This window comes from Oncorhynchus gorbuscha, linkage group LG22, assembly GCF_021184085.1.
Source record: "Oncorhynchus gorbuscha isolate QuinsamMale2020 ecotype Even-year linkage group LG22, OgorEven_v1.0, whole genome shotgun sequence".
NCBI lineage: Eukaryota > Metazoa > Chordata > Actinopteri > Salmoniformes > Salmonidae > Oncorhynchus > Oncorhynchus gorbuscha.
In genome coordinates, this window is record NC_060194.1 from 29,522,265 (window position 1) to 29,537,811 (window position 15,547).

Here is a 15,547-nt window from a genome sequence, read left to right on the forward strand (position 1 = left end):
AGACATTCACAAAGGAGAGTGCAAAGAAGAAAAAGTGGTCTTTTATATGGCAGAGTACCATTAGGACTGCCACACACAAACCAAGCTGATGGACAAAGTTACACTGTAAGGGACTCGAGACTCCTGCCCCCTCCCACGACCACCATACTTCTGCCATGTTTTATAGGCTTGGCTGCATTAACCAGCAGTCTAATCAACCTGAAAGAACATCCTAAATTGCTCCCCAATTATTGCCACCGCCCATCCCTGGCACAGACCAAACGTAACAGACAGGCTCAGCTGTAGCCATTTGTAAGTTATTCAACACCCGCTTTGGGTGGTTAGTTGGCTGCCATCACCTTGGTCCAACCCACTCTCTTAGTCCAAGTCATGGGTGGAGAGTAGTTGGCTGTGATTGCAGATTTGTCTGACCAAAGCACAGGCTAAATCCAGTTTTAGATTAGGATTAGGTGTCATTTTGAATTCATAAAGGGGAAAGAGGCTTAATTAACTCCTGGGGCAGTGTGGGTTTCTAACCTGGAAGTTATTAATAATAAATATGTAAATGGTAAAATGTACAATATTTTGTGCCAGTTGGCAGATTCAGTATATGTTGATCAATAATGTTCACTGTGCCTTCAGCCCTGTGAGTCCAAGGAGGAGAGAGGTTAACGGTGCATGATCAAATCCAATAACTTAAAAGAGAATTACATGAAAAATAACAGAACATGTAAACAGTCTCTAATCACTTTAATTACAGTGCTTTTCTCCAAAAAATTAAAGCTGAAATAACTTTACATTTAAAAAAAAAAGTTTAGACAGTTCTGCTAAAGAGATTAACGTTTCAACAAAAGGTTCAGGCAATCAGTTCTAATCCAATGCCTTGCTTTAAAAGAAAGACTAAGAAATGTCCATAGCACTCTGGTGGAATAACACCCAGAACCTTTTGATAAGAAGCACAAAAGGTTTGTAATGGAACAGCATGTTTCTTTGACATGAGGACAAAAGTATCCCCCCAGAACTTAGCCAAGGACAACATGAGCTACAAAGGACAAAAAAATACTAGTGCCCACTAAGTAAAAAATATGGAGTTCATACATTTCATATTGCCACTGACATTGATGCATGCCTTGTTCCATTACTATTAATATACTTTAATCATTCCCAATAAAAAGGGATGAAAACAAGGTCTTCAGGTCATGATGGAGGACATCTGAATTTAGAATACAACTGCTTTTGTCATATCAGCGCATAATACAGCATATACCTTGAGTGCAGGGGTAAACAACTGGGTGTCTGCGATGGGGGTTCAATGTTTTTATGAATATCGCTAGCAACAGACTAAACACATTTTGAATGACATACCTACAGTAGAAAAGAGGAAAATATCTTATTTCTCATGTCAACTTTATTTCTCCACTCCTAATATTGAACAAATTACACTCACTGGAGTATCTGACATTGGATTTGAAAAATAGGCTACCAGTGTGGTAAGTGCTACTGGCTGCTGGTAAGTGTTCTTGACTTGGACATACATTTTTGCCAACCCATGGATAGCAAGCTAAACAGTTGCGCTTAGCAAAAGTGTTTGCAGTTACCTTTCTAGCTAATAGGCTATGTTAGAGTTTACACTTCCAATTATAAATGTGGGGAGGTCAAACTAATGAAAAAACATTACCAAATCTATTAATCTCAAAATGTTTTGATTACTTCGCCTTGACATTCACCTGATAAAGACATGAGAAAAAAAAATGTTTTGGCTAACATAATGGGAGTCCCTGGTTCAGTGGTTTGCCTGGGAGGGGGTCCCTGGGAAAGATAAGGTTGAAGACCCCTGAGTTACAAGGTTGTTGTGGCGCTAAGTCATTGTGATGGTGATGTTGAGGACATCAAGGTATCCCAACCCTTGAGCACCTGCCAAGAGTAATGACAATGCTTATGTATACAAAAATGTTTAACAATCAATTAGCTAGTCCCGCTGACAATCAATGTGTTCGAGATATTAGATTCTGCACAGAACATGGATTATAGCAAATGGATAGGCAGGAATTCTGCTTCTCTAGGCATTGTGAAAATCTGTTGATTTGCACAGAATCTGTGTATCTTAAACATGCATTTGTCCAACATACAGACCTCATCATGCACTTTTTTTGCTATTAAAGTCAGGCTCAATGCGACAAAGGCAGTACACATGATTATTAACCTGAGCCACTTTCATACATCATAATGCTGACCAGACAGTACCCCTGTCCATCACAAAGCAGGTGAATGATGAGATTCATGGAGGAACATAGTTACTCTGCATGGCAGCCACTTCTCAATGAAAGCCAACATGATCTGACACACAACAAAAGCTGGTAAGTGTCAACAAGAGTTTGACTTTGAAGCCCACTAACCTCTGTTTTAGGCTTCATCTCAATAATACGCTCTTCAGTGTTTTGCTAAATGGTATTTTAGGGGAGCAGGATATTGTTGCCGTCAGAGGTGTTAAACCATAATTGTTGCAAGTAGTACATCTGTATGTATGTATGTATGCTTAATTCAGGAGAAACACTCCTTTCAGTCAAAATTACCAGCAGACTTATGTAAAAAAAAGTCAATAAACATAGGGTCCCGTTCAATTATTTTTTGCCTCCCTTTTCTATTTACTAGACATGCATGTCTGCCCAAGGGTCAAGAGGAGGAAATAACAAAGGTAGATTTTTAAAAGTCTGCAATAAGCTGCCTCTTAAACCCCTCACCATCCAAAACAAGACTATTTACATTAAATAAGAAACCCAGACAGCTTTCCATGATTGGGTTATTATCCTCCCTGGCCCATATGGTGTATTGTTGTAACAAGAGATGAGAAATGAGGGCAGCTTTCCAGTAGGTACTTTTGACAAAAGGAACTTAATTTTCAACATCAGAAGAGTACAAAGCAAATATAGAGAAGATACAGTGTTACACTTTTCACACTACTGAGCCGAGCCAAAATGAGCCGAGCAGAACTGTATTGCGCCAGCATGGCTGTACTGCGCCAGCCTGGTAACTCTTCTACCACACAGTTGCTAGAACCATGCAGGAAAGGACAACGTGAAAGAATATTATCTGAGCCACCGTACGGTTTGAGTCAGCACGATAGAGTGAAAAGGGTATATGTGAGTTGAGGAGGACAGTGGATTATGACGATTAGGCCTATTTCTGGTTTTTTAACTGATTAGACAACCAATCCAGTCCTTCATAGAGACCGTCTCCGCTGGTGGCACAGGTGGCCTGGATGTACCAGTTTCTATGGCGGAGGGAGTGCAGTCCCAACTTGTCTGTGAGTTCGGCCGCATTCATAGCATTTGGGAGGTCCTGAAAAGAGAAGTTCTCCCTTAATGAGACAAAAGCCAAGCCAGGGAAGGACATCCAAAGTATATAACAGGTGTATTGTCCTTTCTATTTTATTAATACAACAAAAGCAAGTCAGAGGCTTTTGGCTTTCACACAATGGACAGGTGAAAAATGTAGGAGTACCTGTTTGTTAGCGAATACTAATAAGACTGCCTCTCGTAGTTCATCCTCTGCCAACATTCTCATCAGTTCTTCGCGGGCTTCGTTCACTCGCTCTCTGTCATTGCTGTCCACAACGAAGATGAGACCTGAAACACACCAAAAAAAAACATTTTGAGTCAACATCTTGGTCCTCCTTTGACAGAAGTAAAATTACTTGCTGTCAGCACACCTTACCCTGTGTGTTCTGGAAATAGTGACGCCACAACGGTCTAATTTTGTCTTGACCACCGACATCCCACACTGTAAAACTTATGTTCTTGTACTCGACTGTCTCAACATTAAAACCTAAATTGAAGAAAGAAGACATTAATAACCCGCACAATCTATTTGATGCAAGTGAACATGTCCAGGGGGAAATTGTGTTGTTTCTAATTCTATATTTTTAAATAGTCTCAACGTTACACAAAATATGATATTCATACAAACTGGGCTGACAACACTTGGGCCTACATGCCACCACCAGTGCTACTACTTACCTATAGTTGGAATGGTAGTTACAATTTCTCCAAGTTTGAGTTTGTACAGGATTGTTGTTTTACCAGCAGCATCGAGACCCACCATGAGGATCCTCATCTCTTTCTTGCCAAATGCTTTAAAGAGGCTTGCAAATAAATTCCCCATAGTGAAAGACGGATTCAACTTCGGCAGTAGGAATACTAGAAGAGAACAAGAGGAATCCAGTTTTGTAACCGTCAGTGTGTAGTTGTGCGCTGCCAAATACAGACAGTTTACCCATCTTATAAACTGAGTTGTTTAATATACTTAGTATATCAACTTTCTGCCAACTATGCTAGTTGATTAGCTAGCAATATAACTAAAAACAAGAAGCTAGTGAAACTAACCATATAGTGCGCGTCAATGCTTAGATAGCTGCTAGCTAACGTCACACAAATCATTTCATAAACTAATCAGTTGAATAAATGAATATAACAACCATCGCGTTGAAAACTGTCTTGCAGTGAAAGAAAAATGGCTATTACGTTAGCTATATCGAAAGACCACTATAAGTTAGCTCTCTAATAGATACCTGACTGTTTTGCTAGCTTTAGCAAGCGGTGCCAAGCTAGCCTAACCAGCCATCTGGCAAGTTTTTTAGAGACCTTTTTAACTAGCTAGACCCCAGGAAATGAGACCCCTTTACGTTATATAGCTAAGCAGCTAAATACAATGCATGTGACGATTATCATATTCAAACAACATCAAGCGTAAAAATGACAGTTTTCTGCTTACAGTTGTTTTCAATTCTTTCCTCTTTAAGGCGTTTCCTTCCTCAAGATGTCGGGTTATTATTTGGCCACGTCAGAGCTTCCAGAACGACTTCCGTGAAACAGAGCGTCTGGTATGTCGCGCCCTGTGGGCTGGAGGCGAATGACACTCATTTTCACATTTTTGTGCTGCTAAAACATGAGTTTGCTTATTGCAGGTGCGTGAGAATAATTATTCGATTATATGAAAATAAAAAACTTACACACTGCTTTTTCTTATATAATTTTAGTTTGAGGAATGCCAAAAGCATAGCTTGAAAGGTAAACTTATAGGGAAAGACAACATTTTAAGGGTTGTGATATATTGTATTGAATATGATCTCCAATCAGAAAAATGTTTTACCATTTGATGTGCCGTTCTATAAATATTTAGATTTTTGGGATAAAGTTCAAGGTGGGCACCATTTTGAAAACAGAATTCAGTGAACTTGATCTACTCTCTTCCTGTACAGCATAGTGAAAGCTACTGAAGAGTGCTCTACTGGCAAACAGTGTTTTTATTTACTTTTTAATCAAATTGTATTAGTCACAAGCACCGAATACAACTGGTGTAGAATTTACCATGAAATGCTTGCTTACGAACCTTTCCCAATGATGCAGTTTTTTAAAAGTATGACAAATAAAATACCAACACAAGAAATCAAATAAAATAAACAAAAATTGAGCTATATATAGGGAGTACCAGTGCCAGATCAATGTGCAGATGTACAAGGTATTTGAGGTAGATATGTACATGAAGGCAGGGTAAAGTGACTAGGCATCAGAATATATAATATATAATATATAAAATAAAGAACAGAGTAGCAGGAGCAAATGATGAGTGCAAAAGTGTGTGACTGTGTATGTGTCGGTATGCGTGTGTGTTGTGTGTGTGCGTATGTGCGTATGTAGTGTATGTGAATGTGTGTGGGTTTTATGTAGGAGTGTCAATGTAGTGTGTGTGAGTGTGTATATTGTGAGTATACTGAGCCCTCCTCTGACACCGCCTGATATAGAGGTCCTGGATGGCAGGGAGATCAGCCCCATTGATGTACTGGTCAGTCCACACCACCCTCTGTATCGCTTTGCGGTCAAGGGTGATGCATTTACCATACCATGCGGTGATGCAGCCAGTCAAGATGCTCTCAATGGTGCAGCTGTTGAACCTTTTGAGGATCCGAGGGCCCGTGCCAAATATTTTCCTGAGGGGGAAGAAGCACTGCCGTGTCCTCTTCATGACTGTGCAGATGTGTGTGGACCATGTTAAGTCCTTAGTGATGTGGACACCAAGGACCTCTAGGATCCAGTTGCAGAGGGAGGGGTTCAGTCCCTGGGTCCCTACCTTGGTGATGAGTTTGCAGGGAACTATGGTGTTGAGCTGTAGTCTATGAAGTATTCTCACATAATTATTTCCCTTCTTGTCCAGGTGGGAGATAATTCACTATGACATAATTCATTATTTCTGCCATAGACTTCAGGAGACTACAGGTCTTTAAAGGACTTCACTAAAGACCAGATGCAGGGCCCACAAGATCCAGACCGAAGCTAAAAAGACCCAGCTCCTCTTTCTCCACATCTAGCACAATGGAAGACCATCAGTTTGTGGAAAAAAATCAAGAGTGCATGTGGTAAACTGCCTTGTTTTATTCAAACTCACTAAGGACCAACATTTCCATTATAGGCCATTTCAAACCCTCCTTTATTCCTTGACAGCTTAGCAACAGGGCAGATTGAGTTACAACACTGAAATGTTTGATAAGGTATGAACAAGATTCTGTATCTCTAACCAGGACCTGTGACACTGTTTGAAAAACATTACAGTCATAGCAAACCCATGAACATGAATCCAATCCAATGTTTTCATCATCAGACTTATGGACATTGGTTGTCCTAGTTCTACTCTAGTGTAGAAATAATAATATAAGTCAAGGGGTGGTGGTGCTGCTGTCACTACAAAACATCCTTGTTTCTTTCTATACACGTCCTGTCTTGTCTCCCAGGTGTTAGATTGAGTAAAGTAATGAACCGCCCTTGCCCCTTGATTTTGCCGCCACTGTACAATGTACAATGGCACATAGGCCTATTCATGTGGGCAAATCTGCAGTGCCAATCGGGGGCATTTGAGGGGTGTCTATGAGACACTTGTCTTTTCATCATATCTGTCTTCTCACGGTCTCAGGGTGAAACCAGGGTAGCTCAGCTGTTGCCATTATGGGGGTGGAGTGCAGAGGCTAGCCAGCCAGCCAACCCGGCCCAGAATCACCCCTTTCTCTGGCATGGCAAGACCTTGTCGACTGAATAGCTTATCACGACACAATGTCCTCTGTGTGACTGTGAGACAGGTGTCCATACATTGACAATAGATGCTAATGTGAGCAAGCAACAAAAAAAAGCAATGAGAACATAATGCCGCTGCCACCGGGTTGGTTGCAAGAATAGATGCATGACTTTATGTTCCATTACTTGACTATTCTATTCATAACCAAATGTTCAAGTGTGAGTTGGTTCCATTTCAAAAGAGAGCAAATTGTGAATGTTCTTTTATATTCTGATATACAGTATGTGTGTGTTGTCTGTTGGTATATAATGTTTTAAAGTTTATATGTTCACCTGCCCAGAGACTGCAAATAAGTCAATTAGCTGTTAGCTAAATCTGGGGCAATGCATCACTTCTAATTTGAGACTTAGCCTTTGTACATTATCCTTTAACACATAAACATAATAAATCAATTAAACACAACTCAGGCTAAATATTTCCAATGGATAGAATGGGGATGTTCTCTAGGCCTACTAAAGATAATTAATTCACACTATTGTGATTGCAATTTGTTGTGCATGTCACATAGGCCTATATTTATCTGACTGGAATTCCAATACATTTCATCCCCAAAAATATTCCAAATTCTTCCTCTGATTCACAGAAGCCTAGTAATCAAATATTTATGTGCAACAAGTTTAATTTTAACCAGGGTCAACCATGTCTGCCCCTTCTCCAGTGGAGTGGGCAGTGCCTGGGACTCAGGGACAGAGCAGCAGGGGGTAGAGTGGGTCTGTGGTTGGTGGAGGACCACACAGCGAAGCCTGCATAATGCCGTCTCACTACTGGAACCTTCATTTGTGCTTTTGGCCTGCCAAATGCCCGAGGAAGAAAAGCTTTCAGCATAGGTTTGTTTCACAGGCAGACAGTGTTGTATTCACTTGTAAAGGAGTGCTGTGTTTTCTCTGCAAGATGGTTATTTTTTATTTTGGATGGTTGGGGTTTCACTGTTTTAATGTTGCAGTCCTGTGCCAGATCAATCTAATATTTTTATCATTTGGCCTTTCATTTTCTTTCCTTGTACATCTCTGTTGAGACTAAGATAAGAGTACCATGGTTTATGCCTTATATACTGGATTTGGCTGCATGATTTCAACAGGATACATTGTAAACTGCAGTAGTTACAATCCACATTTTTTAAGATCAGGTTTTCGGCCTAAAGAATTTAGAAAAAACAAACATGACGATTTCAATTGTAATAGTCACAAGTTTTTGTAATTAAAGCCTATCTGTTTTTGACAGATGACATTAACACATTTGGCAATGGCTCTGGAAACATTAAAATATCACAACAAGCAAAAACATTATTAGCTATAAGCAGTAGGTATCATACTGGTATAAACCTAACACTGGGGAATCCCTTTCTCAATAGTGACCTAACGCCCTCTATGTGTCAAACAGAGACTGCATACATAAGAGGTTGACAGCAAAAAGTGACTGGGATTTCCCCACTAATAGGGTACTTACTTACAGTTGACTACTTAGTTGAAAAAATGGAAACCACTGTGTTTTTGTTTGTTAAAAAACTAGGTAAGATTACTGGGCTATCAGCTCTTTTCAATATTATTGTGGGACACTTATCAGTTTCTGAAAAGTATGATTCAAGTCAATTATTTCCTCTTTTCCTCACTGCTTAAAACAGCTCCACCCAACTGGGTCTGTGCACTACATGTATCGGTGATTCCAATGTTGTCATTACTTTTAGTTTTTGTCATAGCTATGATCATTAAAGTTAAATATTCATCTTTAATTAGTTACAATTAGTTGGGTCGTTATATCCAAACATGCTGTAAGACCAGAAAAGAAGGACTCTATTTAAAGACATGAAAAGCAAGATTCCTCTTTACAAATACATCAATGCTGTTTGTGAAAAATCCCACCAATTCAAGTTCATACACAATAGGGGTAGGCAAGGTTGCTTTGTGGAATGTCACACAGTTTTGCCAATGATTTTCCTCAAAACTATGGATCGTTTATTGGGGTTCCATTTAACCAAAACCAGGCTGAATAAGGAATACTGTTACAATCCTTCAATTTCACAATGAAGGATTGTGTGTCGACGCTCGCTCCCAACCCATGCATCAATACAGTGTGATTGTAACACCCTCAGTACCTTAAAAGCTGTCAGTGCATTAGCCTCAGCCTGCTACTGTGTGGTCTTCCACAGAACTAGCACGCAGGAACGTCATTAGACAGATGGAAGGCAAGGGAACGAACAGAGGCCTCAACAACAATGCATGCTCTGTGACTCCTATCCTCCTAGCCTGTAGAGTTTGGGTGATTTCCTACTTCCCAACCCATGCCCGAGGGACACATTAGTAAATGCAGTTTAACAAGACCAAATTAAGCACATCCAGCAACAAAGCACTGTTTGACTTGGAGAGGACTTGCTTGCTTACAACTGGAACCAATGAAAGTCCGTCGGTCACCCCGCACCCACACAGTGCCTTCAGAAAGTATTCATACCCCTTGACTTATTTCACATTTCGTTGTGTTACAGCCTGAATTCAAAATCAATTCAAATAAATTCTCACCCATCTACACACAATGCCCCATAATGACAAAGTGAAAACATATTTTTAGAAATGTTTTGCAAATGTTTTGAAAATGAAATACATAAATATCTAATTTACATAAGTATTCACACCCCTGAGTCAGTACTTTGTAGAAACACCTTTGGCAGCGATTACAGCTGTGAGTTTTTATGGGGAAGTCTCTAAGATCTTTCCACACCTGGATTGTGCAACATTTGCCCATTATTCAAGTTCTTCAAGCTCTGTCAAATTGGTTGTTGATCATTTCTAGACAACCATTTTCAGCTCTTGCCATAGATTTTCAAGTAGATTTAAGTCAAAACTGTAACTCGGCCACTCAAACATTCACTGTGATCTTGGTAAGCAACTCCAGTATAGTTTTTCTTGTGTTTTAAGGTTATTGTCTTGCTGAAAGATGAATTCATCTTCCAGTGTCTGGTGGAAAGCAGACTGAACCAGGTTTTCCTCTAGGATTTTGCCTGCACTTAGCTCCATTCCTTTTCTTTCTTATCCTGGAAAAACTCCCTCGCCCTTGATTATTACAATACCCATAACATGATGCAGCCCCCACTATGCTTGAAAATATGACGAGTTGTACTCAGTACTGTGTTGTATTGGATTTGCCCCACACTTTGTATTCAGGACAAAAAGTGAATTGCTTTGCCACATTGTTTGTAGTATTACTTTAGTGCCTTGTTGCAAACAGGATGCACGTTTTAGAATATTTTTATTCTGTACAGGCTTCCTTCTTTTCACTCTGTCATTTAGGTTAGTATTTTCGAGTAAATACAATGTTGTTGATCCATCCTCAGTTTTCTCCTGTCCCAGCCGTTTAACTCTGTAACTGTTTGAAAGACACCATTGGCCTCATGGTGAAATCCCTGAACTGTTTCCTTCTTCTCCGGCAACTGAGTTAGGAAGGACGCCTATATCTTTGTAGTGACTGGGTGTATTGATACACTATCCAAAGTGTAATTAATAACTTCACCATGCATAAAGGGATATTCAATGTCTGCTTTTTTTATTGTACCAATAGGTGCCCTTCTTTGCTAGGGATTGGAAAACCTCCCTGGTCTTTGTGGTTGAATCTTTGTTTGAATTTCTATGCTCGACTGAGCGACCTTACAATTATCTGTATGTGTGGGGTACAGAGATGATGTAGTCATTCAAAAATCATCTTAAAAACTATTATTGCATACAGAGTGAGTCCATGCAAATTATTATGTGACTTGTTAAGCAAATGTTTACTCCTGAACTTATTTTTGGCTTGCCATAACAAAGGAGTTAAATACTTATTGACTCAAGACAGCTTTTCATTTTGAAAAACAAAGTTCCACTTAGGCCAGTGACAAAATATTTTTTGTAAAATTCAGGCTGTAACACAACAACATTTGGAAAAAGTCAAGGGGTGTGAATACTTTGTGAAGACACTGTATATCCCCAGTCAGTTAGTCTACAGACACACTGAGAAAGACAGCACAGAGCACAGGTGCAGGTGATGATGTTTGACAGGTTAGGTTAGGGGAAACACCTGTGTGGCATCCTGTCAAATATAAATATTTTATTTTGGTAGTATTTTATTTTATCCTGTCAATAAGCCAAGATTCCACAAGGACGGATGTGAGAGCAGAGCAATCACTTTTTCCCTGCAGGTTTTGAAATAACAAGCGCCATATGATGCTTGAAATACTTTTGTAAGGCTAAAGTATGTGAATAGGAGATTCGGTATGTTACAATACAGGCATAGTATTTTTTAGGTGCCGCATTCTGCATGGGTCTCATTCTCAATTTATTTCTCAATACATTGCACAATTTATTTATCTAAATTTATTTCTTAACCTAATATTATTTCCCAAACAATTGCTCAATCAAAACGTGTGTCAATGTTTATACATTTTACTCACTGCATCATGAATAGAAATACAACATTTATACCACAAATAGAGCTAAAATATTACCTTTTTTACAGTAAAAGCTATTAATATTCATATTCACTGTTTCTGGATGAAATGTTCTTCATATCATACATGAAATATATACCGTATAAAAATCATGCTCATTTGCAACAAACCCTGACCTGGTTTTAGTAGGCGAGATTCTGCGGACATCCTCCCATAGAGTGGTATTATCCATATGTTGGTGTTCTTCCTCTTCTCTTAATAACTGTATAAAGAGTGACTGTTCACATGTGTGGACAGACTGTTACAACTGAGATAATACAGGGTCTATATCTTCCACCCGCCCTTCTGAAAAAACACAAACACAAGCACATGCACACGCAAGCTCGCACTCACTCACTCACTCACACACATGCACTCACGCACGCACACACACACACACACACACACACACACACACACACACACACACACACACACACACACACACACACACACACACACACACACACACACACACACACACACACACACACACACACACACACACACACACACACACACACACACACACACACACACACACACACACACACACACACACACACACACACACACACACACACACAGTTTCCTTATGCTCGTCAATAGTTTCTCCACATCAACCTTTTGTTGAAAGGAGACTGGGCCCCAGCATGGACAGTAAGGCCTACAGGAGTATCTGTGTTAAACACCCGCTATAGGCTACATATGACCATGGGAAATGTTGAAGTAGCATCTTCAGCTTAGGTCATCAACCCTGGATGTGTTATTCATGTAGCTGAATCATTCATGCCCAAATCAAAGCAAATTCATGGGTAACCAGGCAGGGAGTCTGCAGGGCTCGTCGGCACTGTCTGAATGGAGGAAGGAGGCCAGCGGGCTGATCAGAACAGGCTTTTCTCACTGTAGGAAGTTGGTATTGGTCTCAGTAGGGGGCAGACGTGCTCCCCTCTGAGATGATGCCTGGAGAGGATAAAACACGCTCAGTAAGGGACTTGGGAACAGTGGACTCTTGGGTGTGTGTTGTTGCTGTGTGTGTATGTGTGTGTTTTGCTGTGTGTGTGTGTGTTGCTGTTTGTCGGTTACTGTGTGTGTGTGTGTGTTTTGCTGTGTGTGTGTGTATGTGCATGTGTGTGTGTGTGTTAGAGCCCTACTGATGTATCGGTTCACTAATATTATCGTCTGATTAACGCTATATCGGTATCGGTAACCAATAATATTCAATCAATTGGATGAAAAAAGGGAATCTCATGCTGATCTCAACATTTGCGGCAATTCCCATGATATGTCATTCACTTCACAATGTAATAAATCAACAATTGAAACATTTCTTGGAGAATTGCTGTTTTGGATGGCAATCGGTACGTTTTGTCCCCCCAAAGAACTGCTATGGGACCCCAAAAAAACATATCGGTCGGGCTCTAGTGTGTGTGTGTGTGTGTCACAGTGGGGTATTTTGTCATCCTTGTAGCAGACTAGTAGCCCTTCAGACAGTCTGTGTATGGATGGAGCCCTTGTACTGTATACAACCCCCCCCCCCCGTGAGGACTACACAGGGGTTCCAGGGTGCGGGTTAGGGTTGGGGCAAATAATAATAATCTGAATAATGATGACAATAGAAACACATTATGGAGCAGATTGGTCCAATGGGACCACTAATGGACTGCCCTGTGAGCAGTACAATGGGGCGAAAGAAGGCCAAGTCATGCTGGAACACAGACAGACAGGCATGGATGCCTTCCTCTGCACCTGATGTGCTGGAAATATTGGCCCTGGCCTATTCCCCAAAGGGAATGGGGTGTGTGGGGCTGGAAACAAATCGAACATTATTACCACAACCCACATGGTTGCCGTGAGAGGATCCATGCTGGCTTTACCCCATTGGCAACGACCGCCACTGGGCACCCTACCCCACGCCTCTCACAGTAGGGGGCGCTATAGAGCGAGGTGGTGCTGGGCAAAGGATAACTGTGCACCATGGTGTCGGCTGCCAATCACCTTTGTGTTGCGATTGTCAGCGGCCTGAAAAGGTCGTTAAGGGGATTTACATAACATTTTGTATGCCTTGGGCGCATAAGGAAATGTGTGGTACCCCGTTGAGGATTCATCTTCAATGACATTTTGATGGCGGATTGTGCCAAGAAGAAGACTAAATGAAGTAGACCAATCACTATAAATTAAATATCGTCAGCGAAAATAATTAGGACTTTAGGTGTTTTGCATAAGATTATCCCAATTACAATAAGGAGCTAAGCAGACTACAAGGCACAATAAAACAATAGCCCCTATACTAAATCATTCTGAAACAAACCCAATCCAATCCCGAAGACAGAAATCCATTCTCCATTTGCCCTAGCTTCTGCAAAAATATGAGCAGGCGCTTTCCTATAGCAGATAGAAACAAAATCTGTTGTAGAATGTATCTACTAACCAGTAGCATTAACTTGTGGGAGCTAATTTGGCCAACATTAATTCCACATTGGTGCTGAGTGGTATGATAAGTGGTGACTGTGTGGGTCATTGGAGCCATGAGGAATATCTATTAGGGATATGTGTGACGGATGATTGAGACAAACGCTTCAAAGATGCACTTCCTCAGGGAAAAGGGGGGCCACGTATTGTCAACCATGCATGGGCATTGTGGGTCATAATGGAAGATGAGTGTGTGTTGGCGAGTGGTGGATGTTACCAAAGAATGTCTATTTAGTTGACTGGATTGGAGTGGAGGTTATCAAGGACTGTTTTGATGAACTTTCATTATTCATGTGGATTAGGCTTTCCGTCTCTGTCTGACCTCCATTGCAGTGTGCAAAAATGTACTGTTTTTCTGAGTTGAGAACATCAGGTAATGACGTGACCAATTATTCAGAAACCTGATGATACTATCAACAGTAGTTGAGGTTAATCAAAGAGAGGGGAAAAAATAATTTGTTTTTCCTCAGTGGTGTCCATTTGAAGTTTCTCCCTGTTCGTCTGCCATGAACTGTACCTGAATGATGACTAAAGAAAGAATAAAGGATGCCCCACCCTGTACCTTTAGTTTGCCATGATTAAATCAAAGACTCTGTAGAGGAAACATCAAAGGTAAGATGTTAACCTGTTCCACCTTGGGCTAGATAATTGGTTGGAATGTAGTAGCGTGTCAGAGCACAGACTGAGGAGAGCAGAGAGACCCAGCACCAATTGAAAACCTGTGGCATCCTAGGTACCTATACCTACTACTTTTAATTTGGCATCGCCGAGCCTTGCCATTGTGACAGCGTCGATGCCAAACGATTTGGAACCCACCCTCATTCAATTTCTCGAACACTGGAAGCATCTGACTGACAAGGGGAATGTTAGTGGCCCTGTGGGTCTGGAGAGAGAGACCTAGACAAAGCCAACAGTCTCATAACATACCTCTCCAAGGTGGTCTGGGGCTGGACTGACTGGGGTACAGGTCTGTGTTGCTACTGACAACTCTTGAGTGTATGCATGTCCATCAGTGATACAATAAAGCCATAGGCTATAGGTTATTCCAAATGGTGTTATGTGATTATTATTCCTCTATACAAAGTAACCTTAGTACACCTGCTATGTCATCTTGGTAATTGGGCAGAATACCGTCATGGAATTAGTGACATTTCTGAAATTATCCAAATAATTGTGGTAATGCAGAATTAACACCCATAATTATCTGACAGAAGTTGAAACAGTGGTTCTTCCCATGATGTCATCCAGCCAGTGTACTTTGTCACCCAGCCAGTGTACTTTGTCACCCAGCCAGTGTACTTTGTGGAATCGACAGAACAATAATGTTTTGTTTGTTATAATTATTTCAGATGCATTTTCCCGCTTGTGTGTGTGTGGTTCCAGATGCACACCTGACTACCTCCAGGCTAAAATATACCACAGTGGGCAGCCTCTCATTGCTGGCTGGAGCCACAGCTCCCCCTGTAGTAATGCATTAGAGGGCTTGTCATTTTACTTTATTGTAGCCCTCTGACAACCCAT

At 40.8% G+C, this 15,547-nt stretch overlaps 1 protein-coding gene across 2 annotated transcripts; it reads right to left on the bottom strand.

Annotated features, from left to right (window-relative positions):
* Positions 1-712: 712 nt before the first annotated feature.
* LOC124009566 (ADP-ribosylation factor 1-like) lies at positions 713-4,877 on the bottom strand. Of its 2 annotated transcripts, none has more exons than XM_046321468.1 (5): positions 4,750-4,877; positions 3,996-4,175; positions 3,694-3,804; positions 3,481-3,605; positions 713-3,318 (listed from the first exon to the last, which is right to left on the bottom strand). In XM_046321468.1, the coding sequence occupies exons 2-5, from the start codon at positions 4,138-4,140 to the stop codon at positions 3,157-3,159; spliced, it is 543 nt and encodes a 180-aa protein (XP_046177424.1). In that variant the 5' UTR covers positions 4,141-4,175; positions 4,750-4,877; the 3' UTR covers positions 713-3,156. The 2 variants fall into 2 exon arrangements, with proteins under 2 accessions (XP_046177424.1, XP_046177425.1); XM_046321469.1 differs by lacking the exon at positions 4,750-4,877 and adding an exon at positions 4,362-4,624.
* Positions 4,878-15,547: the final 10,670 nt, after the last annotated feature.